The sequence below is a fragment of the Lagopus leucura genome, unplaced genomic scaffold (genome assembly GCF_019238085.1).
Source record: "Lagopus leucura isolate 7727_CA_CO unplaced genomic scaffold, USGS_WTPT01 Super-Scaffold_739, whole genome shotgun sequence".
In the NCBI taxonomy this organism is placed as follows: Eukaryota; Metazoa; Chordata; class Aves; order Galliformes; family Phasianidae; genus Lagopus; species Lagopus leucura.
Genome location: NW_024962255.1, coordinates 18715175 through 18740756, shown reverse-complemented (window position 1 = coordinate 18740756; position 25582 = coordinate 18715175). Strand labels below are relative to the sequence as shown.

Genomic DNA, 25582 nt, shown 5'->3' with positions numbered 1-25582 from the left:
GTAGAGGATGGAGTGGAGCAGAGGAAGTGATGCAGGGGAATTCTTTAGTGCTCTCAATGCCTGCTTTGAACAACTTTCGCACCAAAAAATATATCAGTGTTTGTGAGCTGGTTAACTATAGCAAGGGCTAAGTAGTTCTTGCTGTAAACCTGTGTGGGTCACAGTTGTGGACCACAGGAGAGACTGTTCCAGCTATGCAGGCAGTACTGTGCATTCTGCCTTGCTGTTTCTGGGAAGCTGAGGAGCTCTTATCTGCAGGAGAGCAGGGGCCTTAAAACTTTGGTGCTGTGGAGAGGTGGGGATGTCGGTGTTGGAGGAGTCTGCTGTGTATCTCTTTCCAGGATTGAAGAGGCCAAAGGTCACTCCACAGAATTTCTTCATCCCACAGAATCCATTTCTTCACGAGGAATGTAAGCATGGTCATTCTGAAAGCCTATTTTCCTGTCTCATGATGTTTTCCTTTGACTTTAAGGAGCCTATTTCTGGTATTTTGCTGGATTTTATTTGCATGGAGTAGAATAATTTGAATTTCATCCTTTTATATAACTAGCCTACCCCTTGGGACAACTCTGAATCTACAGAGGTCTGCAGACTTCTATTCATTACTGGTTTCAATCTTGTTTCTTATTGTGTGTGTGTGTGATAGATTAATATAAATGAACCACTGATCAAATGTTTTCTGATGGCAATAACTGAAAAGGCAATGGAATGTGCAGAAATTGTTCCACAACTTTCCTATTAGCTTTTCTTAGTATCTTCTTGCTTCTCTGCCACAGAATCTATAGCTGCCTCTCTTACAAATGCATGTTTATGCCCACAGCAGATCCATAGAGATCTCTGTTCAGGAATAGAATGGAAAGCATCTGCCAAGACCACAGGCATGATCTCTTTGGAAAGTGAGTAGAGGAACAGAGACTGAGGAGAAATTTCACCGTTTGGTGTCTAAACAGTGTTTCATGCTCAATTAATTTTCTGTTGGCAAATAGGCAGGTGTACTATCCTTACATAACGCTATTGACATTATTGCCAGCTAAGTTCTAAGGGCATCTGGAAAGAAAAATGCTTGTAACTCTTTAAAATTTGAATGGTATGTCCAGATCAGCTTGCTGAGACAGAATTTTGAAAAAAAGTATGCAAATTAAAAATCAAATTGCTTGCCAACTGCAGGTTACCTGTGCTAATACTTGCAGGCTCTTTAAGGATCCTGGCTGCACAATAACTTCAGGGAGGTCTGAAGGTGAAGTTTCTGGGCTGTGATTCTCAGGTATGTAGTAGCGAAGGCTTTGTGACTACCATTTATATTCTGGGAGTTGGAAGAAACTAGGGTGTAATCGCATGGAATTGGGAGTTTATGTAAGTTATGACTGGTTCGTGGTTCAGAACAAAACCCAGGCATTTTACTGCTTTGTTTGCTGTGCAAATGTACTTCCCTACCCTATGGTTGCACTCCAAGGTACCAGCACTGGTAGAATCCTCATCCATGCAAAGCAGGGAATTTTTTGCCTTTTGGCAGGATAAGGGAGATTTCTCTTCCACAGGCCTTTGAGTATCTTGTGTAAATCAATAAGATGTCAAGTTTTCTGTTAAAACATTGATTCTAAATAGGTTTTATTTTTGCTTATGTTTCGTTTGAGTGGTTAAGATTTCCGGAGAACCTACTGGAATAACTCCCACTGAATTCAGTGTGTACAAGATCAGACTTGCTGGGCTGTTTGTTCCAGGGCATAGAATACTTCTGCTTCTTCTGAGATTTGCTGGTAAGGTGAATTTTGTTTGACATAGAAAAAATATTTTCCAATCACATTTCCATTTGTATCTATTAATTCACTACAGCAAACTTACAAACTAGCTCCTGCTGTTTCCTGACCTTTGACCAAATGTGCTAATAGCTTCCCTATTAACAGTAACTAGATGCAGAATTTCAGATAGTACTAACTTTGTAACAAGGCTTGTATTTATTTTTTCCTTTTTTGTTTTTTTCTTCGTCAGGGACTGTTCGGATTCTGCAGGAGTTTGAATGAAGAAAAAAAAAAAAAAATAGCACAGATGAATTGCTGCATTAATTTAAAAGAAAAAAGTCATGACGTCAATATGCAACCAAAAATGTATTCTTACAGGAATCTGTAAGTTATGAAAACATTTCTAAAATGTGAACGTCAAGCCCCCAGTACTGTTCACTGCTGTTTTTGCAGGGGTGATTGGATTTGATCTGTTTGCTCCATGTGGTGCTTAAAGCTCAAACCTTCTCAGCAGTGGTTGGACTTTGCATTCAAGTTCTGACAATTTGCAGAGGTGCCAGCCTAAAAGTTTAAACAACATGGGCATGTTTTCTCATGCATTAGTGCAGAAGTATTGAATTCAGCAGAGTTTCTCTCATTTAACTAGAAGGGAATTTAGTGGTTTTTTTTTTCTAGTTTTAGTGACTTTACTGAGTGGAAAAGGAAAATAACGTCATGACACTAGTGGTTACCTTTCTCATTACGAAATGTGATTCTTTTTTTTCAGTGATGTTTAAGTAGATTTATTCATTCACATTTTACTTATGCAGACACAGGTCCACTGCCTCACTGGAATCCAGGAAGGGTAAAGTAGGGCTTTGAAGCAAGTAGCTGCTCCTACCCTAATTCCACAAAGGAAGCCAACTCGAGCTTGAAGTGCAAGGAAAGTCAGAGGGACTCAGCAGAAACTGTGCCTGTAATATGAGGTTTAGCTTGTAGCTCTGAGAGGTGTGTGGATGCCACGGTGCCCTGTGCCTTGATAGAGAGCAGCCTTATGCAGGGCTTGCTGTGCCATACGCTCCTACAGCTCTATAGGTAGGGCAGTGGCATGTCCTGGAAGAAGATGAGAGATAACATCTTGCTTAGCGTGTGGTAGGAGGGAATAAAAGAGCTGTTTGCTGATTTTGAATAGCCTTATGCTAAGTCAGTGAAAAAAAGAAAGAGATAGAAAGAAAAAAAAGAGAAAGAAAGAAAAAGCTTTCTGTCATGTTGAAAAGGCACTTGAGCAGTGCACTGATGTTTGTCTTTGCACCTAGCTTTAAGACAGCTCAGACAAAGGAAGAAAGAAAATGCAGCCTGTGTGTGGTTTTATAGTGGTCAAAGAGAGATCTGCATACCACTGCAAATAAACTTTTGCTTGGGATGAGAACTGAGGAAAGGAAGTAAACAAACAGAGAAAGCAAATCTCAAGCAGGCAGCCAAAAGAAAGCAAACCACTTCCATGTAAACACTCATGGAAACTGTGGCTAGTATGTCATACCAAGCTCTGACTAAGAGGCAGCATCTGAGACCTTCAGCAGGTTGATTCTGTTCACAACATCTTACTCCTCTCTTTTTCAGCCACAATGAGTGAAATATTTGGAGGTGGGAGTGCTTGTACCACAGCAAAGTGGAACTGCTCCAAAGGGGAATTGAGAAGTAGTGAAGTGGGAATATGGAGGGACTTAGCTAGCTCTGGTTAGACTGACCAGATGTTTGGTTTTTAAGGGGCAGAGGGGAAAGAACCTTCATGCATTGTTGTAAGGGAGAGGAAGAGATGCTGCTGTATTGAGCAGTGGAGGAGCTTGAGTGGAGATTCCTGTGTTCTGACAAGAAATAATGATGGAAGGAGGGTAAAAATGGCTAATACTACTGCATATTGGGTGAACATTTTCTGTCTTGCTGGCAAGACATCTGAAGCTTTTTATCGGGATAGGAGTGCTTACTGTGACAGTGGTCTAGCTATTTGTAAAGCAATTGTATTACCTACTGCCTGAGAAACATGGCATAATCGTTCAGCTCCTCTTCTTTTCTGTTTACTCATCACATTTTCTCCTGATGTCTGTTTCCAGAGTGCTTGATTGCTCTGCCCATACCTCAGCTGATGACATCAATGGCTCTGCAGACATATCCTGTCTCTTCTTTCATCTCCTTGGTGCTAGCCTGGTTGCTTCTACAAAGTACAAACTTCTTAAGACTGCTTTACAGAGAAGGCAGGAAACAAGAGAGTAATAACACTGGAAATGGCCTATTGTTTCTTCTCTGGCAAACTCCCTCGGGACAGCAGTTCTGGGAATCAGCTCTCTATGTGAAGTTGTTGTGAGATGTATTGGTGGCATATGCCATGGTGAATTCGCCAGGCACAGAGGGAGTCCGTTGGGGAAAAGAGCAAAGAAGCACACTAAGCTGTCTCCAGAAGCAAACCTTCAGAAATGCTCTGCAAAGGTGCCTGAAACTTAAAATTTTTCCTTTGGTAAAGATGAAAGGCAGGACTTCTGACCCTTACTTCTGACTAGGATGGAAACTTGGGCTTCTGTACTTCATATAAGTACATTTTATGATAGACAAGAGAAAATGAAGATCCTTGAGGGAAGGCTAAGAAAATTCCTCTTCCTTCCAAAACTGTCTTGCAGGATCAGTGGAAAATTTCTGTTCAGAACAAGATCCTTGGCAAGGATACACCACCGCCAGGTGAGAAGCAGATGCCCTCAAGGTCAGGCAAAGCATTTCGACATTCTTCTTCCTGTTTGCTCCAGGTATATCTCAACAAATAAAACTGAGAACCATCTTGCCTGTCATCCTGAACTGCACATGCTGGTGATTTCCAAGCAAGAAGATGCATACATAACAGGTAGGAGAGGCTGAGAAACTCTTTGCCAAGCTTTTTCTGTTTCCAGAACAATTACTTGATTCAGTCCCTGAGTGCTCTCAAATTACTATAGAGGAAGAACATATCTGGGAGTAGCTCATAGCAATTGTCCTGTTGGTGACACACTGGTTCCTGATGGTGTCCTTTCTGAACACACAGGGAGTGAGCTGCATGTAGGGCTTACTGGAGAGGGCTAAGAGAACAGACTGGGCTTTGCTGTGCGGTGATGCATAGCCATTAATCTCTTGCCCCAATGGAGGACAGGCAGAGGAGCTGGACACTGATCAGCTGCACCTTAGGGAAAAAGCACAGGGCTGGCATATGATGGCCTTTAAAGAGCAATTGAATTGATGACCTCTATAGTATATCAACAAAAAGACCTCAGATATTCTGCTGTATTTCTGTCCTCAGCACTGGGGATGCCAGCGTTCATGGCAGAAAGTTAAATACATCCCAAGAAAGCAGCCTGAGATTTGGGAATAGGAAGGTGAAGGAGAAAGATGCGTGACTATACATGCAGTTTTGCTATTATTTTTGACACCATCATTTAACAGTGAAGGAGGAACCCAAGTTTTTGCAGTTGTGGCCTATATAGAGCCATTGTCATGTCATTTAACATGTGAAAGTTTTATCTGCTGCTTTAAGTGCTGTGGCTGCAGCTGTTTGAACAGTCTAGCTTTCTGAAAGTCAGTAAAATCTCTTCACTTGCAGTTTTATTTATTGGAAATTAAAAATATGGGAAAATGGATTGAAATTAGCTCAGTAAAAGCCACACCCAAATATATATTTCTTTTGATGTTTAGGTCTTATAATTATTTTGGGCCAACATCCCATTAGACATCAGACTTGTATGTATTGTCTTTCTTCTTCCTTTCTCCTTCTATATTAGGCAAAAGGAAGTTCTGTTCCTGTGCTCATTTACCATGACGCAACACATTACAGCCTTTGGTTTTGGCTTTTTCCTGCACATCTCAAAACCTGAGATGTCTTCAGTTCTGTATTTTTATTCTTCTCATGCACAGATGGAACTGAATTTTCTGCAGCCGTTACATAACACAGCTATTAGGTGCTACCAGCTGTCTTGGAGATCTGGTCTGAGTCCTTTGGCAAGTAGACATCGTCCTGTTAGGATTCTACTGTAACTTACATTGGTAAAAATTAAAAATTATGCTATAGAAGTGAACGAGTGAGGCCAGCCATCTAAACATGGGGGAAATTTGATCTAAAAAATTTCCAAGGGACAATTCCTTGTAATAAGTTTAAGTATTATTTAGTGCCTGTTGTAAACAAGGAAGCACTTTGACTATGTCTAGATGTGTACAATTAGCTGTGGTTAGCTACATTACTTACAGCAGATGTTTGGGAAATATTCTCTCCTGGCATTGGTCAGGCTAAAGCAGAAAAATAGCAATCAAGCACTACAGACACCTTAAGATCTGTTTTATCTCTTCTTACTTTCATTTGCAGTTAAGTCTTTTAACTTTAAATATTTTGTCTACTCTTCTTCTCACACAGACTCCACATTCCCATGGATCAGATACCATTATGCTGCCTCTTGCAATATCTGCAGTCTGCTGCCACATCTCAGAGCTGCCAGGATCTGACCTGGACCTGCTGCTCTCTCCAGATTATCTGCTTGTCTCTAACTCCACCAGGCATGGTAACTACCCCACTTTGCTTCTAGACACTCCACGTAAAGCTTCCATAGGGCACAGCAAAGCATTATTGGCATGGTGCGTGTAGTTCTAGGATATTGAAAAAATCCACCTTATGACAGAGTAAGCCTGAAGGTACCTGCATTTAGTGCAGTCACAGGGTGCTCTTGGTTGGTACTCATCCAGTGCACTTACAAACAAAGCCTCAAGATCCTAAATCTGTGACTTAGCTGAAAGCACCCTAATGCTGGGATACTAAGGCTTTTGACATAGTCTCCTATAACATTCTTCTCTCCAAATTGGAAAGATGTGGGTTTGATGGTTGGAATGCTCAATGGACAAGGAACTGGTTGTGAGATCATACCCAGAGAGTGATGGTCAGTGGTTCAATATTGGGATGGGGATCAGTGGCAAGTAGTGTCCCCCAGACGTCAGTACTGGGACTGGTGCTCTTTAACATCTTCATTAATTACATTAATAGTGGAATCGAGCGCACCTTCAGCAAGTTTGCAGATGACACCAAGCTGTGTGGTGCAGGCGACGTGCCTGGGAGATTGGATGCCATTCAGAGAGACCTAGATAGGCTGAGCAGTAGGCTTGATAAGGTTCAACAAATCCAAGTGCAGGTTCTTGCATCTGGATTATGGCAACTCCCACTGTCAGTACAAGCTGGAGGATGAAAGGATTTATCACAGCCCTGCTGAAAGGACTTGGTAAGCTGGACGTGAGCCAGCAATGTGCCCTCACAGCCCAGAAAGCTAACTGTATCCTTGGCTGCATCAAAAGAAGCACGGTCAGCAGGGTGAGGGAGGTGATCCTGCCCATCTGCTCTGCACTGGTGGGACCTCACCTGGATTACTGCATCCAGATGTGGAATCCTCAGTACAGGAGAGACATGAATCTGCTAGAGCATATCCAGAGGATGTCCACAAATGTGATCCATGAGACAGAACATCTTCTCTGTGTGGACAGGCTGAGAGAGCTGGGGCTGTTCAGCCTGGAGAATAGATGGCTCCAGGGGGACCTGAGAGCAGCCTTTCAGTATTTAAAGGGTGAGCTGTAAGAAGGAAGGGAACAGACTCTTTAGAAGGTCTATTTTGATAGGGCAGGGGAAAATGGTTTCAAATTGAAAGAAGGGAAATTGAAATTGGATATAAGCAAGGTTTTTACAATATGGCAGGAGACTTTCACAAAGTAGGTCAAATTGTGATTGTCTGGCTCTGATATTAAGGCAAAGTTTAAAAGGGAAAAAAAAAGGAATTCCACAGCTGAGTCTGGAGTGCTGGACTGAGTGTGGTGCCTGCACAAGCTCCTCCTCTTTAGGTTCTATTTAGGCAGCCCATCTAATCAGCAAGTGATAACAGTGTGTGTTCCTGTGAAAATACAGACTTGGTCTGGGACTCTCTTGGGACTCCCCTGTCCTGTATCTGCCTCCTTCTCAGCCTGGAATCTGGCCAGGTCCTTTCCAGCTCAGTCTTAGGTTCCTGCTTGCATCCCGTATCTAATCAGCTGACATTTCTAGCTAGATCCCTACTATGTATTTATAGTTCTTCCTAATTATTAGGACCGTCTTCCTACAGTCTCAAGCTAATCTGTCTTACATTTGCTCCGTGACAATGTTACCTTGAACCCTTGGACAGAGATCTATTGTCTCTAAGTCATCAGCACTGCTAATCCCCCAGTGAGGCAGGCAAGTGGAAAAAGAAAAACATATCATGAAGTTAGAAAGTGAATTTTGACAAGTGTTTGTGTTCTGGACATCTGTACTACTGTGGCCACATAAAGCAATAGCGTGTAAATGTCAAAATATAGACATATCAGTGTCTGCAGTTGCAGTGCATTTGCAGTAATGCTCTGCATATTTTAACATGGATGTTTAAATGCCACTGTAAATACAGAGCTTTGACAGGTTAGTAGATTTGTGGAGGGGTAGCTGAGATTGTCAAATGCTACTGATGTCTAAACCACAACACACCTATAAGTCCCCACAGAATGACATTTTAGATATTAGTGGAGTCCAGTGGTGGATTGCTTTGCTGAATCAGGATTTATTTTGGCTTATGACAAATACCGTAACTGATGGGCCATTACCTGGAAGTGTGTTAGCTATGTGACTGCTTTCAACTTTCTAGAACTGTGTTCTTCCTTACATTTCCCTACATTTTCTTCCCAACGTCTCCAATCATTTAGATCCAAACGTCAGATCAGATCCTTGTCTGGGCTTGTGCTCCAAAGACTGTTTGGAATCTGAAGTTATGCTGGTAACAAACTGGCTCACCAGAATCATCTGACAACTGATGCTAGCCTTCCCTCAGGGCAGAGACAGATCACAAAATAATTACATCTGTAGGGCCTTAATTATGTAATCTGTAGTCTGTGCCTAACTAGGGACATGAGTCACACCAGAATTGGGTGACATGCAGGATAAATGGGTATTTGGGAACATTATTCCTGTTTCCCAGTAGCCTTTGTTCATCTAGATTATTGCAGAGAGAAAAGTCAATGCTCTCATTTAGGAAGCAGACTGGATTTTCTCCTGGCATTGTTATAAATGTTTATGCTGTCCTACTGTCCTGTTATTTCTATAAGCATAAAACTTGTACTGTGTTATCACTTCACCTTAGCTGCTTACTTAGGTCTGACTGGGCCTTGCTTTTCCATTGCAGATATATTAGCTAAACAACTTGCCATTGTAGACCTGAGACATAACTGTAATTCACCTTAGAATCACAGAATCATTAAGGTTGGAAAAGACCCATAAGACCATGTAGTCCAACTGTCAACCCATCACCACTAGGCCCACTGATCGTATCCATCAGAGCCATATCTGTTTCTTGAACACCGCCAGGGACAATGACTCCACCACCTCCCTGGGCAGCTTGTGCCAGTGCATCAGCACTCCTTCTGAGAGGAAAGTTTTCCTAATATCCAACCTGAACCTCCTCTGCTGCAACTTAAAGCCATTACCTTTTCTCTTTTCACTGTTACCTGGATAAAAAGGCTGACCTTCTTCTTAATGCTTCTGCTTCATGAAGGAAGAATAGCTGGGAGCACTGGAAGTCTTCAGTAACAGCTTGTGGCTGTTGCCAACAAAGCAACGACATACTGCATGATGTCCTGGCTGCACACGGGGCTGGCAGCTGATGCAAGGAACGTGTGGAGTTAGGCTTTAGGAACATAGCACCTTTTTTGACTGCAGTGTTCCAGCAAGGTAGGAGGAGCTGATTAATGATTCAGAAATTCATTAAAATGGTTCACAAAGAGCTGCAGTCACAAGAAGCGTAAGACTGACGTTGAAATGAAAAGTTATAGACTAATTCAAGGAAATAACTTATTTTAGAAAAGTCATACCTACATCAATTTTTCTGGTGATAGTCTTCCTGCATCTTCTAAGTAAATACTGAGAAAATGGATGAAGTAGCAAAGGTGTCATGGCGGGGGGTCAAAGGACTCTGGTTAGTGCAGTGTGTTAATAATATCTTATTCTCGTAATATATAACAGAACTCCAGTGACCTAATGATTCAGTAAAAGTTGAGAAACACATTTCAGTTCCAACTGAATATTTGTGGCATTACTACAAGAAGAATGAGGCAGGAAAGAGTACTCTTCAGCAGAACCGTAGCATGACAGCAGAATAAAGAAAACAGATGCATAGAACCCTTTTAGATCACTTATCTAAACTAGGGGAATACAAAGTTTACTGTGATGAATGCGAAATTTCTCCTGGAAATTCAAATCTGATGCACTGTAATTCCCAACAATTTCATACAGAGACCAATTCCGTGGGGATTCTCATGCACCAGTATTTAGAGAATATGTAAAAATGTGCTGGAATAGGCTAAGACCTTGTTATGACAGCAGATTTTGCCATTTATAAAATATTTATGAAAGGTGCCTTGTGAGGGACTAAGGAAATTTATTTCAACCAATTTATTATTGTTCTGGCATCCATTTTTGGAACTTAAGCAGAATTTATGCTGTTAGTGCTTCCTTTGTTGAGATGGTAATAATACCTCTGCAGAAATGTAGCTATATTTAAAATGACGGACTGACTCGAGTGTTTAAAATGCTGAAGAGAGCAAGGACAGACATAAATAATATGCCAGCATTTTTGCAAATTACAGTATGGAGTTAAAATATAGTATTGCAGTAACACTTGATTGTTTGCAAAAGTAGACAATTTATATAGCCATGCTGTATCTTTTTCCTAAATTACTTGCAAAAATGCTGTGAACATAAGAATTACTTGTTCAATTGGCCTTACTTGTTTTCACAGAATAAGGCAATCACAGAATGGTTGAGGTAGAAAGGGATGTCTGGAGATCATCTCATACAGCCTCGCTGCTCTAGCAAAATTCTCTTCAGCACATTGCCTGGACACAGTCCTAGGTAGGTGTTGAATATCTCCAGGAGAGGAGACTCCAGCTTCTCTGAGCAACTCATTCCAGTCTCCCTCACAGAAAAGAAGTTTTTCCTCATGTTCAGTCAAAGCTGCTTGTGTTTCTGTTTCAGTTTGTGCTTATTGCCTTTCCTAACTTAATGATTGACGTAAGTCGTCTTCTCTATGTAAAAGGCTATTGTAAAAAGGAAAAGGAACAATCTCTTCCCCATATCATAGTAGATACAACAAGGTGTAGACAACTGCAGCTGCACCAAGGATTCTCCAACATTAAGACAGACTTCTTAACAGTGGAGATTTTGAAGCATCAGTGTGAATTTCCTGGAGAGATTTGAAATCTCCATCTCTGGAGATAAAGCAAAAACATCTTAGTTAATCTTGCTTTGAGGCATGGGGTTGGAATAAGTGACTTTTCTAAGTCTTTTGATTCTGAGAAAGTAACAAGCAGCTTTTAAGGCAGGGTTCTCTGTGTTTATTTTAATGAGGCTGGAATTTCCAACTCATTTTTTCTAAATAGGAACTCGCATTAGAGTTCACTGGTCAACAGGAATAATTCTTGGATTTCGCCTTAGTTGGAAGACTTAATTTCCTGTTTGATATCATAGACAATATTGTATTGTCAAAGAAGAAATTCCCAGATATCTTATTCAAAACAAAACAACAACAACAGAAGGAGAAACATCCAAAAAATCCCAACGAACAGGGTAGTGTGACAAAGTAAAAAACTTTCTAGTATAACATTGCCTTTAAGCAAGTTATTTCCTTTAGCTATCAACTGTTATCTGATCCTAACTACATTTATGCCCACAGAAGAATGTAGATACCTCATATTTCAGTGTCTAAAAGTGAGTTCCCAGTGCTGAGCTGCCGATCCCCTGTGGCTTAGCAGGTTCACAAACCAGACAATTCTCCATCTGCCTTACCTGCAGCATGCAGACTGTTTCATAATGTGATGACCCAGTAGAGGAATAAGAATTCCCTGGAATAGAAAGAATCAATTTCATATGTACTCAGCAATGAATACTTGATTAGACATGATGGAACAGCTTCAAGAGGTGTCCTCAGATAGCCCAAGCTCATGCTTCTGGGAGATGGGAGACTTGAATGCAATTTTCTGCGCTAAACCAAGGAAGGGGATTCCAGCCAGGTTCTGCCACACCTTATGAGTTCTAAAATCTACTGTGCCAATGTGTGTACAGTTAGAGTGGAAGAATGGGAAAGAATATTTGACTTGCATTTCTGTGTCTGGTGGTGTGGCCAGACACTAATGTGATAAGCGTTATCCCATTTTAGAATAGGACTTTTAATCCAAGAAGGTTATTTGAGTATTTTTAGATTCAAGAAGCCTGCTTTTGCTTTTTGGCTCTGTCATGGACTCCCCCTGTAGATTTATTTCTTCTGAAGCTGTCTGTAAGTCTGCCCAGATTTGTTAACGTATAAGTTGATGACTGATTAGATCCTTGGGTGGAATGCTGCCTAGAAAAAAAAGTTCTCTTTTTTATTTTAGTGACAGTTTGCCCTTTTGATCCAATTGCTGTCTTGAATCTGTGTAAAGCAGGATTTCACATGAATTCCTATTTTGAACTACTTACAGCTTCTAAAGCTTACTTTTCTTTGCTGAAATTTTGTGGAGATGATTGCTGCCTGAACATAATATATTGATTTACTTTGACCAGCAAAATTTTCAGTCACAGTTGGAAGAACCATTTCCTCCATGTATTTTAAAAATGACCCCTCTTTCTTTGGAATAGGTCCATAGCTGAGAAGAAAGTAGGAAAACATTATTTCCTTCTGAAAAATGCTTTTGCACATTTTGTTGGTAGTTCATTTGGACTTCAGTGAGTTCAGAGACAGTGAAAACCAAATTTCCTGGAGGATCTGTACATGTTTATTGTGATGTGTGTAGGGATGCCTTTAGAGGAGGGAACTGGTCTCTGAAAGACTTGACTTCAGCCCCTATGCAGAACAGAACCTTTACTTTTTGTCTAGCCTCAAAATTCCAACTCATTAACTGACTCATCTGTTTTCATTCCCAAATGAAGAAAAAAAAAAAAAAAAAAAAGAGCCTGAGAATTTGCACAGACAGCAGGCTCATAGAGTCTCACAAACTTAAAAAGAACACAATGAGGAAAGGAGAAACAGCCCCACAAATTTTGTGTGTCTCTCCTTGGCTCTCCCCTGCAGTCCCATTGCAGGTCACCAGGTAAATGTGGTGCTGTCCTGCACTCCATAGACACTGAGACACAAGTACCTCGCAGGGGGGTCACAGCTCAGGGAGACTAGAAAGCACCTGTTAGCATAACTGTTCAACAAGTTAATTAACACATGCTTTCCAAAAGGGTGCCTGAGTGCCTGTCCCTGTAACCTATTACACTGCGCTGAGCAACACTGCTCATTCCTTTCTTCATGGGATGTTTGGAAGTTTCTTATAGCAGCATGTCTGATGGCAGGGAAAGGCCTTTTGAGTGCTGCAGGGAGACTGGAATGAATTCCTAGAAGAAGGCCCTTTCTTAGGAGAAATATCTCAGAAAGGGGGCTGTGTACCTTCCACAAAAGAAAAAGCTTCCTTGCTAAATTATTTATGCTAACGAACAGGATAATATGTGGAGTACTTTGCAAGCTCTGATGTCTCCTGGTACAGAGTTGTATATTTTTAAGCAGTAATGATTGTTCCAGTTTTTCTAATTGAAGCAACAGCCACAGATCTTGTAATACTAACAAAAACTTGGCAAGTGAGCTCTCTGAGGTTGCTATTCCCAAAGTTCCCATTGCTAGAACAGAAATCAAAACTGCGTTTAATGTAGAGTTATTTAAAGTGATAGGAGAACTTACAAATCTGAAAGGGAAGGAAGACAAAACCATTTACAATAGCGCGTTGTAACAATTAAGGTTGTAATTCATAAGCAAGTTCTTCCGAACTGTCACTGCCCACCCCTTCTCCTCCCTGTCTTCCCTAGTTACTTTTTCACTTAGTTGTAATGATAAGAATATTACTCCTAGGAGAGCCAGATTTTAGGACAATTGTCCCTTCTTCTATTGACTTTTTCAGCTGCTGCTAACACCAGCCTTTGCATGGTATGTTGCGTAGGCATCGATTGAGTGAATGACTCACAGCTGGCTTATATGTGAACAATTATTAAGGCTTCACTGCAGCGCACATCCATGCTGGCACAGGTAGTGCTGCACGTACTTAACTAATAGTGCCAATTCCAGGCTTTGGAGTGCTCTGTTTGCAGTCAGAATATTTTAGTATTACATTTTCTTTCCATGTGTCGTTAACATTAAAACTAGTGATACCATTCATTGCTGTGCTGCTGCAGAGCTTGGCATAGCACCATGGGACTTCCTTGAGCCTCTTAATGCTTGTGCAACTTGAAAGGGAGCCAGGTCGTGCCCATCCTCATACCAGACAAGCCAGTAGGCATCATTCTGTGGCACTGAGGTGGCATGCTGGTGGAATGTGTTTTCAGGATATGGATGTGGCTGCAGGAGGAACATGAGGAGCTGGAATTAGCCCAGCCTGGCTCTGCACAGCCAGGCCAAGGCCTCATGCCCTGCTGCAGACCGTGGGTGAGACAGCAGTATCCTGCCAGCAAGAGGCATACATGGGCTGTATGGTGACAGGCTGCCACCTGCTGAGCTGCCCCTACCAGGCCCCGATCACTGCCCTTCTGGTGCGGTGGGAAGTTCTGCTTTTTGGAAGTTCCAAGTTTAGAGGAATTCAAATGTGAAGAGATTTGGTTGAGAGGTTCAAAAATACTCAACTATTGAGTGACCGCTATCCGTTATATACAAGAGAACACTCTTTGTTATAAACCCAGTCACACCCCTCTATAAAGTACACAAGTATTTGTTGTTCTCATATCACAGAGGCAAACCCATAGCCTCCTGGCTTGTCTTCCTTCTTCCTACACCCTATATAAGGCCAAAAAAGCAAATGTAAGAGGTGAGATGTTTGCAATCAGAAATGTGTTGCTTTTCAGGGTACAAGGATGCAAGGAGGGCCTTGGTGTGCTATGAGATTCACTATGCAGGGGGCCAAGCACTGCCCCCCAGCTCTGCTCTCTGGCTCCCTTCTGCCTTGGCTTTCAGTCAGCCTCCTCCCTGGATTTGTTCAGTGCCCTCTGTTCTGAATGCTGCCATCACCAGAGTGTTTTGTGCCTGCTTTCAATGAAGAACAGCACTCTGTCACAGTCACCGGTTCACTGAGGGTGCAGGAAGCCTTGGCTTAAAGCTGTGGGAAAGAGCCCTCTAGCACTGTCTGCATTAAAAACCATGCTTTCAGTTTGGAAAGGAACTAAAACCACTGAAAAGCTATCCAGAACATACTGCTTGTGCGTTAGGTTTTGTCATTGTTCCCACATCTCTCTTAGTTCTCAGCCACAGCTCCGTGCTGGAGGCCAGATGCATGCAGAGGGCACTTTTCTGCTTGCTTGCAGTGGGACAGCAAGGAATGGAAGCACCCCTTTCAAGTCCAGAATCAAAGTCCTAACAACAGTAAGAGAGGGCTGTATGTTATAAGTTTGTATCTTTCCTCAAAAAGGACATCTGTCCAGTTCTGAAGCTTCTTGCAACACAGTTTTTATTGTTCTCCCAAATTTGTTTTTATTGTATTCCTTCTGTCTCCTCCATGCAGGAAAATAAGCTATGGCTCTCTCGCATTTTAGTGTGCTTGTCATATTGGCTGCAAAGAAGCATTTTTGTTTCTGTCCTAAGCACTTTATTTCTCCGCTGTGCCTTTTCACAAACTGGCAGCCTGCAGTATGACTTTAAAACAGCGATTACAGCAGCACTGCTGTCTTTGCAGGCATCCTGGGACTGTCCTGCTTTCTTCTGGTGCTAGGCTGTCACTGTGATCTCGCTGCTGTCCTTCAGGTCAGGTCTGCTTGCAGCAACCATTCTGCTGTTTGCAGCATGGGTGAGGCGATGGCTGGGTGTGCACTGCTAGGAGTGCATGAGTTTCTGAGTAGACTCATCTCTCATGGGGTCACCTTCAGTTTGCAGGTGACTGAACTTCATCCTTCAGGCTTTGCACTCCTTTTTATTTTTATTTCTATTTTTATTTTTTTCTATAATAAATGCAGGTGTTTTGCAAAATTTTGCTTTCCTGAAGAGGGAGCTTCCCCTTTTTCAAAACATGCCAACTCATTCCCTGGACAAATTTCTGTTTCACTTTCCACTTGCTTTTCTGGTGCTGGGTTTCTACTAACTGTACAGCTGTATTAGTCAAAGCCATTTCCGTTGCTTTTTTTTCGTTTGTTTTGTTTTCCTTTTTCTTTAATTTTTATTTTTTTCCTTTTTCCTCAGAGCTGAAAAGTATTATTTTACATGGCTGTCTGTTTACACAATGTTGTTACTGAGGAGATAGAAGCTAATTATTGCTTGTGTGTAGATTGCAGCGCACAGGATAAAGATATCAGAAATAAATTTCAGCCAGCAGCTGTGGTGGTTGCCATCTCATCAGCATGAAACTCGCTGCAGACTTTTGGAGAAGGAAAGGTGAGAGCAAAAGGTGACACCATACTAGTGATATTTTCTTGTGCAGTCCAAATTTGAGAATGAGGCCAGAAGCAGGAGGCAATGGAAATTTGGATGTGCTAGTGTGACTCAGCAGAACTAAATCACTTCTGGTCCCTGGTCCAACTTCTTTAAGCTTGACAGGTAGCTTTACACTTGTCAATGTAGACATATATTCAGTGCTTAGAAAAAACAACTTCATGATATTATCAGTCCTTTTATTTGTTGCACAATGTCCTGGTAAAGAAAAAAAATTAGAATGTGTACTAACTACTAGAGTTCATGGCAGTCTGGTTTCAGCCGTGTAGATGTCTCCTAAGGAGAATGTGACTCATTGTTCAGGGACTTTTTTAAAGTTAACCATCCTCATTTTACTGAGGTTGGGGAATTCCAATGTATTGAAAGATAGAATCCACATTCTATTTCACTGCCACAGTTTATGAGATTTGGTGCTTCCATTTTAAAATCTGTCTTATTCAGACCAGTTATATTAACTGACACTAAAGTCCTAAGAACTTTGGTTTCTGGTGACCAGATGCCATCTTTGAGAGATGAAGCCAGAAACCAAGAAAAGCCAAGATTCAAGTCAAGCAAATGCCAACATACCTTTAAGCTATATGTAAGTCTTCCTGGGTGGGACGTGGTACTGGGAGCAGCCTGCCTACCAGGATTGGAGCTATCAGAGCATAGAGCATTTCTTCCTTCCTGTTTTGGCTGTACTTCTGCATAACTGCAGCCCAGGAAACAATTACAGCACTGCCTACACCACTGCTGTGCTGCTTTTCCAAAAGGCAGACAGTTTATTCTCCTATACATAGAGTCTGATCAAAACATGGCAATGAGTAACACACTGTTCCAGAGTATCAGATCTCTACACAGCTAGAACAGACACAAGTCAGTTATACAACACAATGCCTTAACCACATTGTGGAGTTAGTCCTTAAATGTCCAAGTGCATATGTATTAAACTGTTCGGCTATGGCTGCCCAAAAGTAGCACTGTGGGGAATTTGGTAGTATAGTATTGGTAAGCTGACTTATCAGGTCACGTAGAAAAAGTGGAATATTTAGAGGAAAAAGGCTGTAATGCAGGCTTGAAGGGTTTTCCAGGCTCATGGACTTCTGTGGTGTTAGAAAACTGAGAAAGAGCCAAGCCAGGTTTGGCAACAAAATAGTTTAGTGACCTTCAGACATTGGACAAGTTAGTTTATGAAAAGTTGTAAGTTATTGAAACTAATGTAAGCCCTATTCTTCATTTTAGCTTAGCACAACACTAAGAACTGTGGTTGCACTCCCAATTGTTTTCAGGGGCTAAACACTGCCCTGCGAGCAGCATGACTTTGTGAGCATCCCTGTTGCACCTGTGGACACTCAGCCTTGCACTGGGGTTGATTCCCAGCACCTGGCTCCCTGCTTGTATACCCACTCTGCTCTGGCCACACCCTAGGGCCAGGTGGCAAAAATTGAACCTGATTACCCCAGCCTTCAGCTTTTGGAAAGGTTTTCTTGTGTTTTGCTTGATGCTTAATAAGAAATTCCTTCTAGGGAATGGATGGTAGAACTAAACAAGGTCCTGGGTGAAAAAAAAAATCTAACCTTTCCAGTAAGGTCTTCTGCTGAAAGATTTTGAATGATAGCGTAAATCTGTGCATGAGTAAGAAAAGCCTCACTACAAAGCAGCTCAGTGCTATTGATCATTGAATTTAGGAGACCTTTGGAATCTGTGATGAAAGGAAGGTAAGATTTTGGTTGGTTGTTTTTCTTTTTTATTCTTTTCAAAACATGGTGCTGACTGCTACGCATCTGGGTATGGAGACATCACAGTTTGTGCAGATTGCCTTCAAATAGCGATGGCTTTGTTGTGCCACTCTATCTCTCGTTTCTGATTCTTTGAAGGTTTTGTATTTGTGGGGTATATTTTTTGTATTTTTTTTTTAATATGAAAATAGGCTTGTAATCAGTGATACTGATATACTCAGAATATAGGAAGTAATCTTAGTACTGAGGGCTTTGAGAAAGAAAACACATCTATACATTCAAATAAATATAGACATATAAAACCACAGGTGCTTTCCCATACTACATCCTTATCTCTAAATTAGAGAGAAAATAATTTGAAGGGTGAACTATTTGGTGGATGATAAGTTGATTGGATGGTTACAGCCAGAGGGTTTTTTTCAGCTGCTCTATGTCCAAGTGGAGGCCTGTCACAAGTGGTGTCCCCTGGGATTCCATTTTGGGACCAGTGCTCTGTAATGCCTTTATCAATGATGATGGAATCAAGTGCATTCTCAGCACAGTTGCTGATGACACTAATACTGTGTACAGCTGACACAGAAGAGAGAGATGCCATCCAGAGGGACCTGAACAGGCTTGAAAAGTGGGGCTGCATGAGCATGATGAGGTTCAACAAAGACAAATGCAAGGTGTTGCGCTTGAATCAGGGAGGACGTGAGGACTCCATCTGGAGTACTGTATCCAGGTCTGGGGCCTCCAGCACAGGAAAAATGTGGAGGTGTTAGAGTGGATCCAGAGGATGGCATCTAACCTGTGGAGATAGGTGGAGGGAGCTGGGCTTTGTTTAGGTTTGAGAAGAGAAGGTTCCAGGGACACCTCACTGCAGCCTTTCAGTACTTAAAGGAAGCTTATAAGCAGGAGTGAGATTGAGTTTTTACAGAGGTAGGTAGTGATAGGTCAAGGGGGAATGGTTTTAAACTAGAAGAGCGGAGATTTAGGTTAGATGTTAGGGGGAAACTCTTTACTCAAAGGGTGATGAGGCACTGGAACAGATGGTCCAAAGAAGCTATGGATGCCCAGTTCCTGGAGGGGTTATAACAAGGTTCCTGGGGTAGCCTGATCTAGTGGTTAGCAACCTTGGCCATGGCAGATGATCCTTAAAGGTCCCTTCCAAACCAAGCCATTCTATGATTAAGATATATATTTAGAATTAATTAGGGGTATATTATACAAAAGTTTATTATTTTGTTGTTGTTGAAGCATTCTTCCTTGTTTATTTCATTGACTTTTAACATCAGACTTTTCACTTTGAAAAATGTAACATCCCATAATTATAATGTAATTGAAACACTACATTGAGTCAGTGTTCAGGACTACCACATTTGAGTTAAACCTTTCTGCCAGTGACTACTTTGTTCTTTTGTAGCAAGTCCTATGGCTGAACTCTTCTATTGTTACCTTTAATAAGCCATAAATCTGTCCTGTTTTTAACAATCAAAATAAACAGTTAAGACTTCTTTTTAAAGGAAACATACCTCTACAAAAATCCAAAATATTCTTCGTGTTATAAGTACCCTGAAAAACTCCCTGAGCTGCCAACAAAATGGCTTTCAGAAGCTTTGTTATTTGTAGTAGTAAAAAAATACTAATTCAGTCAGAAATAATTTTAATATAATTCTATGCTATGTTTCTTCCAAACTCTCAGGGTAGGTTTTACTTATTTCAGCATTATCGTGATAAGATTTTCCACCTTCCTGACTGTAGGAATTGCTTTGCACAGTTTTATCATTATAAGACTCCCTCCTTTCCTGGTGGCTTGAAACAGCTGCCTTCAGTTTTTCCTCAATTTTATCAGCTACTGCACGCATTTTTAAATCTCTCAGGCTGCTTATTAGGGTTCCGTAGGCTCCTCTTATCCCATGCATTTGGTGCCATTTCTGAAAGAGCTTAATCTTCTGTTCAGATGTGTTATTGAAGTTATCCTGGATAATTTCATCTATGATAGGTTCTGAAAGCCCGTGATAACGAACAAATGTCTTGACCTCATCTAGTGTCATCTCCCTCACGATGTCAGGGATATGGCGGCTCAGCTCATCATCTAGAAACATGAAAAGAAATGAATGCCCTTGACACTGACATCTGTTTGTTGGCTTTGTGTGCCTTTTTTTTTTTTTTTTTCTTTCTTCTTTTCTTATCATCTATATTCAGAGCTGATACTTCTATTTAAAACAGATCAAGATTCAGATATTCATGACTCCATATGTTTTCAATTTGATTCTGTACTAAGTAACTGTATTGCCTTCTGGCACCTGAACTAGAACCTGTCTCCTCTGTAACCCCTTCATCATATGTAACCACTACAAAGCCTTGTCATTCCTCATTTACCTGTTTTGTTCAAAATAGCAGATAAAAGAGCAAGACAGGTCTTTTATTATTACGTAGTCTCAGAGCTTATATTGTTCTCCTGTTGAGTGTTACCACTGTGTTTTTGCTCATGAACATAAGATAGGTCCTGTGATAAGATAGGTTTCTGTGATTCCATTGCTGGCTGCAGGGCTGCTCAATTATTAGAATTATCTGTGATTCCAGAAATCCAGCTTGCTGCCTCCTAGTGTCTGTACCATATACAGAATATACAGAATTACCTGCTGTCAATCAGTAGTTGCTTCCTAAACAACAACAACTCCTCCTCAGGCAAAAGTTTAGTGGCACCACTAAATGCCTTAAGCACATTATGACCTGGCATTTCTATAAGTGTTTACAGTTGTGCCAGAGTGACAGCTCTACAAAGTGGCAGTCTATACAGAAAAATACCCTTTCTTTAGTATAATAGAGTTTATGTCTGCATTTTTATTTTACTGAAGTTTGAGAAACTACTTGTCTCTTACCTATAGGTACGAGTGTTAAAGTCTCCTGTAAAGAGAAGCAAGCAAGAAATGAGTGCAAAAATGTTTTATAAAAGGCCAACCCCATATAACAGAATAAATAGTTGTCATAACGCTTCTGAAATTTTCTTTTAGCTTTCTCTGTGATTCTTCTGTTTTATGAGATATGGAATCAGACTGGACCCCTCTTTTCACTTGAGTAAGTTTGGGGAGTCACCTCACAATTGCTATTGAATAAAAATATGCACAGGGATAGGATATCAATTCAGTGGAGGTGTGATGATTTATGAACTTCTGATCTTGGTCATGTAACTGGGTGCACCAGCAAATCCTGAAGAAATGATATGGAGTTTCTTTTGCTTCTGCCAAGATTCCTCACAGTGAAATTTACTTCACTGATGTCGTAGAAGAGAGGCATGCACACACTTGGGCAATCCCACAGTAATTTAAATGGAGCAAAGTTCCCCACGCCAAGCTGAATTTTATCTGATCTAAGCAATAGTACTTACATCTGAACTGTCTCTACCAGTGGCTGTGTTACCTTGGGTAATAATATTCTCCCGTTTTCTCTTACCTACAACAATAAAACAAACAAACAGAAAAAAACATTTTAATAATCCAGGGCAATGTATTTCTCTGGACTCCAAAAACATAAAATTACATCTGAGTAAGCAGCTGAATATCTTATTCAGAGTATGGCAGTAACAAGGAACAGGGAATCACTTACAGTAGAATATGAATCCTGCTGCAGCTGCTAATGCTATCACAAATATGGCAATAAATGCGATGCCCCAAGGTGGCATTCCTGCTTCTGTTGGAACATTGGAAACATTACAGTAAAGCTAAGTCAAGCAGCGCAATACAGCAAAACACTTGAAAAATTTAACAAGATTTCATTAGATTATAGGGACCCTTCTACTCTCTCCAAATAGCAGAAGGTAGCACTTGAGCCACCCCATCTCCACTGTGATCAAAAGAGCAGTCATGGTCCATAAGTCAGTACAAGGCCCAGCAGATAGTGTTAGGAATGGCTATGAGGCACTGTGCAGAACACAGTACAATTCCAATAGCCTCTCAAAATATAGCAGATGGTAGTCCATACTAGGTTTTAAGATGGTACCTTGCATTCTGCACACAGTGTCTGAAGTTGAAGTGCATTCCTCCTCAACTAGGCCATTTTCACATCTGCAGAAAATATAAATGACTTTGGAATTTGTTTGTCTCTTTATAAATTGCCTAAAGAGAGCAAATCACAATCTTCTATTGCTTTCTAATCAGCCAATGGTGTCATACACCAGGATGCTAGACTTTGGAACTTAACAAGTATGAAAAACAGTATGGGAGAAAGTATGGAAATGACGTAACAGTAGATAACGCAAAAGCAACAGGAAAGCTTAGATGCTTAATTAGAGGTTTTGAAGAGTATTTATGTTTTTCCGCATACGTTCTAATTAATTAAACTGAGCAAAGCCAGCTGAATACGCTAAGTACAAAGCAAAACTAGTCTGTTTTCTCTTAGCTTATATATTATCATAGCCTCTGTCTTGAAACTGACTGGAAAAAAAGTGTGGTAACATGATCTTAACAGTGTCGTATTTAACAATGAAGGCATCCACTTACACAGTACATGACTCGCAGTGTTCACATTGAGGAGGATTGCAATAATGGTTCTTTGCACAGGAGCATTCTGTATTCTCTGTTGGGGTACAGTTCTTTACAACCTTCCAACCTAAAATGAATTCTTAAAGTTCGTTAGTTTGAAAACAAGTCTTTGCTTACAAGCTCTTGTCCTCAGACCTGCATGTCTTTAGCACCAACACTGCTGGTGCTGGCAGCACTTAATAACAACAATGTAGCTTTTATGATGAGCCTTGCTTTGAGAGTACTGGAAATACCAAGATGGCAAAGAGACCTCTGCTGGCTAAGAGCTCAAAAAGCTGATCACACAGTAAAGGACTCATTTGGCATTGCCATGTGTTGTCGGTTTTGTTGTTGTTGTTGTTTTTTTTCTCCCCGTAGGAAAAAGGCGTAAAGCCAGAAGGAACTAAAAGATATCACATAACCCTCCTGGTTGTCTGTCTGTCAGACAGGTTTTATCTCTTCCCGAGAACCTTCAGTAGTGAGGAATTCTACTCCCTCTATCTAACATGTTCCCTGCATAAGTTTCAAACCAAGTTTATTTTTCTCTTGGCCTCAATGTGTATGAAGAGATGATTTCCATCTCAAAAGAAGTATTTTTGCATTTAAAAATATTGTAAGTATATCTATTTACTGTGGAAGCTATTTTCTTGGGTATGAAGGGAACTTTTGAGTTACCATATTTAGTGTCCTCCTATTACAGGAAACCATGTTATTTCTAAAAATTGATTACTGTGAAACCAATGCTGACACCATTCATGAAGATACAAAACATAAATGATCCTAAGAATGGTTCTCTAGGAGCTTAAGTGGTAGCCTTCCTCCTGCCTAGCACTTTCTAACTAACTTCTCTTCAACATTATTTTCCATGAGATAATGTGACTAGCCATCCTTCCACTGCATTGGAATTAAAAACTGTCTCCCTGCTTACCAATCTGGATTTTTGATGTGATGAATGTAGAACTATCCTTCCCTGAATCCAGCTATACCAGAAACCTGGTGAAGCTGGCAGGGAGATGTGTTTTATGAATTCAAATATATATATATATATGACCGTCATTGGATTTTTGAGACTTGGTGAGACCAGCAGATAAATACACAAAGGGCTCATTAATAGATAGGAAATTATCTAGGTAGAGATGGACCTTCAAACATCCTCTTCCACAACTGTGAATGCTAGCAGCCTTTGCAGGAATTAGAACACAGAAATTAGGTTTGTGTATTTCTACTCTGGGGGTATTGATTGATGTTTGGCTGAACATGAGCCAGAAGTGTGCCCAGGTGGCCAAGAAGGCCAGTGGCATCCTGGCTTGCATCAGAAACAGTGTTGTCACCAGGAGCAGGTGACCGACCCTGGAGGTATTCAAGGAATGTTTGGACGTTGTGTCAAGGGACATGGTTTAGTAAGAACTATTGGTGATAAGTGGATGGTTGGACTGGGTGATCCTGTGGGTCTTTTCCAACCTTGGTGATTCTATGATTCTGTGAATAGCATCTCTTGCCTGATGAATACTGGGGGGGTGACTGCTTGTCTGACACAGGAGAACAAGCCTTGTAGTATAATGATTTGATCCTGTATTCCATGCTGCATATTGAATGTATAAAAAGCATCACTCTATCAGCTCCAGAAATTTCAGATAATATTAATTACATGAAAGACTGCAAAGGAAATCACTGGGAATGCTCCCTTCTCTACTTCTTACAACATTCCTTTTAAAACAGAGAATGAAGAGGAGAGAGCAACTTTCCTTCACTGACTCTAACCGCTCTGTATTGTGTTTTTTTTTCTTTTTTTTTCTTTTTTCTTTTTTTTTTTTGAGAAGAAAAGCCCATGCTCAAAACTGAATTGATTTTTATATTCTATTTCACTTTTCCACCATAACTTCAAAACTACAATCAACGTGGTTTTTTTTGTGCCAACCACCCAGGGAGGTGGTTGAGTCACCATCCCTAGATATGTTTAAAAACTGTTTGGGTGTGGTGCTCAGGGACATGATTTAGCAGAGGGTTGCTAGAGTTAGGGTAGTATGTTTGGTTGCAGTTGGACTCAATGATCTTTAAGGTCTTTTCCAACCTGAGTGATTCTATAATTCTGTGTACTTAGAGGGCAGTTAAAGATAAACACACTCTTCTGGGGATACATGACCTCTGAGAACTCAGAAGCTATCTGCATCTCAAGATTGATGGAGGGAATAAGGTGCAGTATCCTGTCAGTCTTTTTTTTTTTTTTTTCCTACATTATTATCAGTGAAATTACTGGGTAAAGATATTTGTCATGCTTCTAACAAGTGGGCTACTACATACCAAATAAAATCATCATCTGTAGAGTCCCTTACTATGGCTCAGAAAATAATACAGTGCTTGTAAGATAATTTAATAAGAATATATCATAACCCAAAATTGAGGTTAGTGCATAAGCATTAACTGCTGTAAATCAAACTAGCAACATCAGAGTGCCTCAGGACAGTTGGATTTCCTGCCTCTGTGCGAAGAAAGGCACTGCAGAGGCAAGTGTGGAAGAGATGGGATGTTGCTCTCCAAATGCTTCCTGACTGAGCAAAGACAGATGTAAGAATAAATAATGGGGCAACTTACCTTGTTCCTCTTCCTACTCTGTGCTTAGAAAAGAAACCAGAGGATAAATTTAAGACTTTGTCATAAACTTCTCCGTGTTGAACTTGTAAAACATTTTAATCTATATGCTACCTGTTACGTGGGGATTGAAGAGATCTTTCAATTGAATCCTGCCTCTAAACAGAGTTGTTGTTTCTATAGACATACCGAGTGCTATGTCACATGAACGACATCTCATACACTTGTCCAAATCATTGATATGATCCATGTACTCCTCTCCAGATTTGCATGGTACACAATGTGCTAGAGTGTTTGGGCACTCAGTACTTTTGACGTGACCTGCAGAAAGACAGAGAAACAAGAAAAACATATGTAATACCTTTGGACAAAGGCCATCAGCTTTGAGACCTATCAGACTTCTTTTTAATCTCTAATACCTTTCAATTTACAAATACAGATAGAATCCATATTCGTTATGCATACATATATTCTCTTCAGGAGGGCAGTGTTTGTAAGAGATTACTTCCACCTCTCCCCTCCCCTCCCCCCCC

General features: G+C 40.8%; 1 protein-coding gene and 1 long non-coding RNA gene across 2 annotated transcripts in view; one reads left to right on the top strand and one right to left on the bottom strand.

Moving 5' to 3' along the window:
* The first annotated feature begins 1600 nt into the window (after window positions 1–1600).
* LOC122175304 overlaps window positions 1601–25582 on the top strand; it is a 29595-nt gene continuing 5613 nt past the window's right edge. The window contains exons 1-4 of the long non-coding RNA XR_006177384.1: window positions 1601–1757; window positions 1990–2123; window positions 3830–4608; window positions 6142–6286. This is a non-coding gene — a long non-coding RNA (uncharacterized LOC122175304). The remainder of the gene's footprint in view (window positions 1758–1989; window positions 2124–3829; window positions 4609–6141; window positions 6287–25582) is intronic.
* The window catches only part of FAS (Fas cell surface death receptor), a 14476-nt gene continuing 6840 nt past the window's right edge, over window positions 17947–25582 (bottom strand). Inside the window, 7 exon segments of the mRNA XM_042862865.1 lie at window positions 17947–20032; window positions 20823–20847; window positions 21329–21393; window positions 21547–21630; window positions 21940–22004; window positions 22440–22548; window positions 25239–25370. Of these exon segments, the coding sequence (XP_042718799.1) occupies window positions 19617–20032; window positions 20823–20847; window positions 21329–21393; window positions 21547–21630; window positions 21940–22004; window positions 22440–22548; window positions 25239–25370 (896 nt within the window). The 3' untranslated portion in view covers window positions 17947–19616.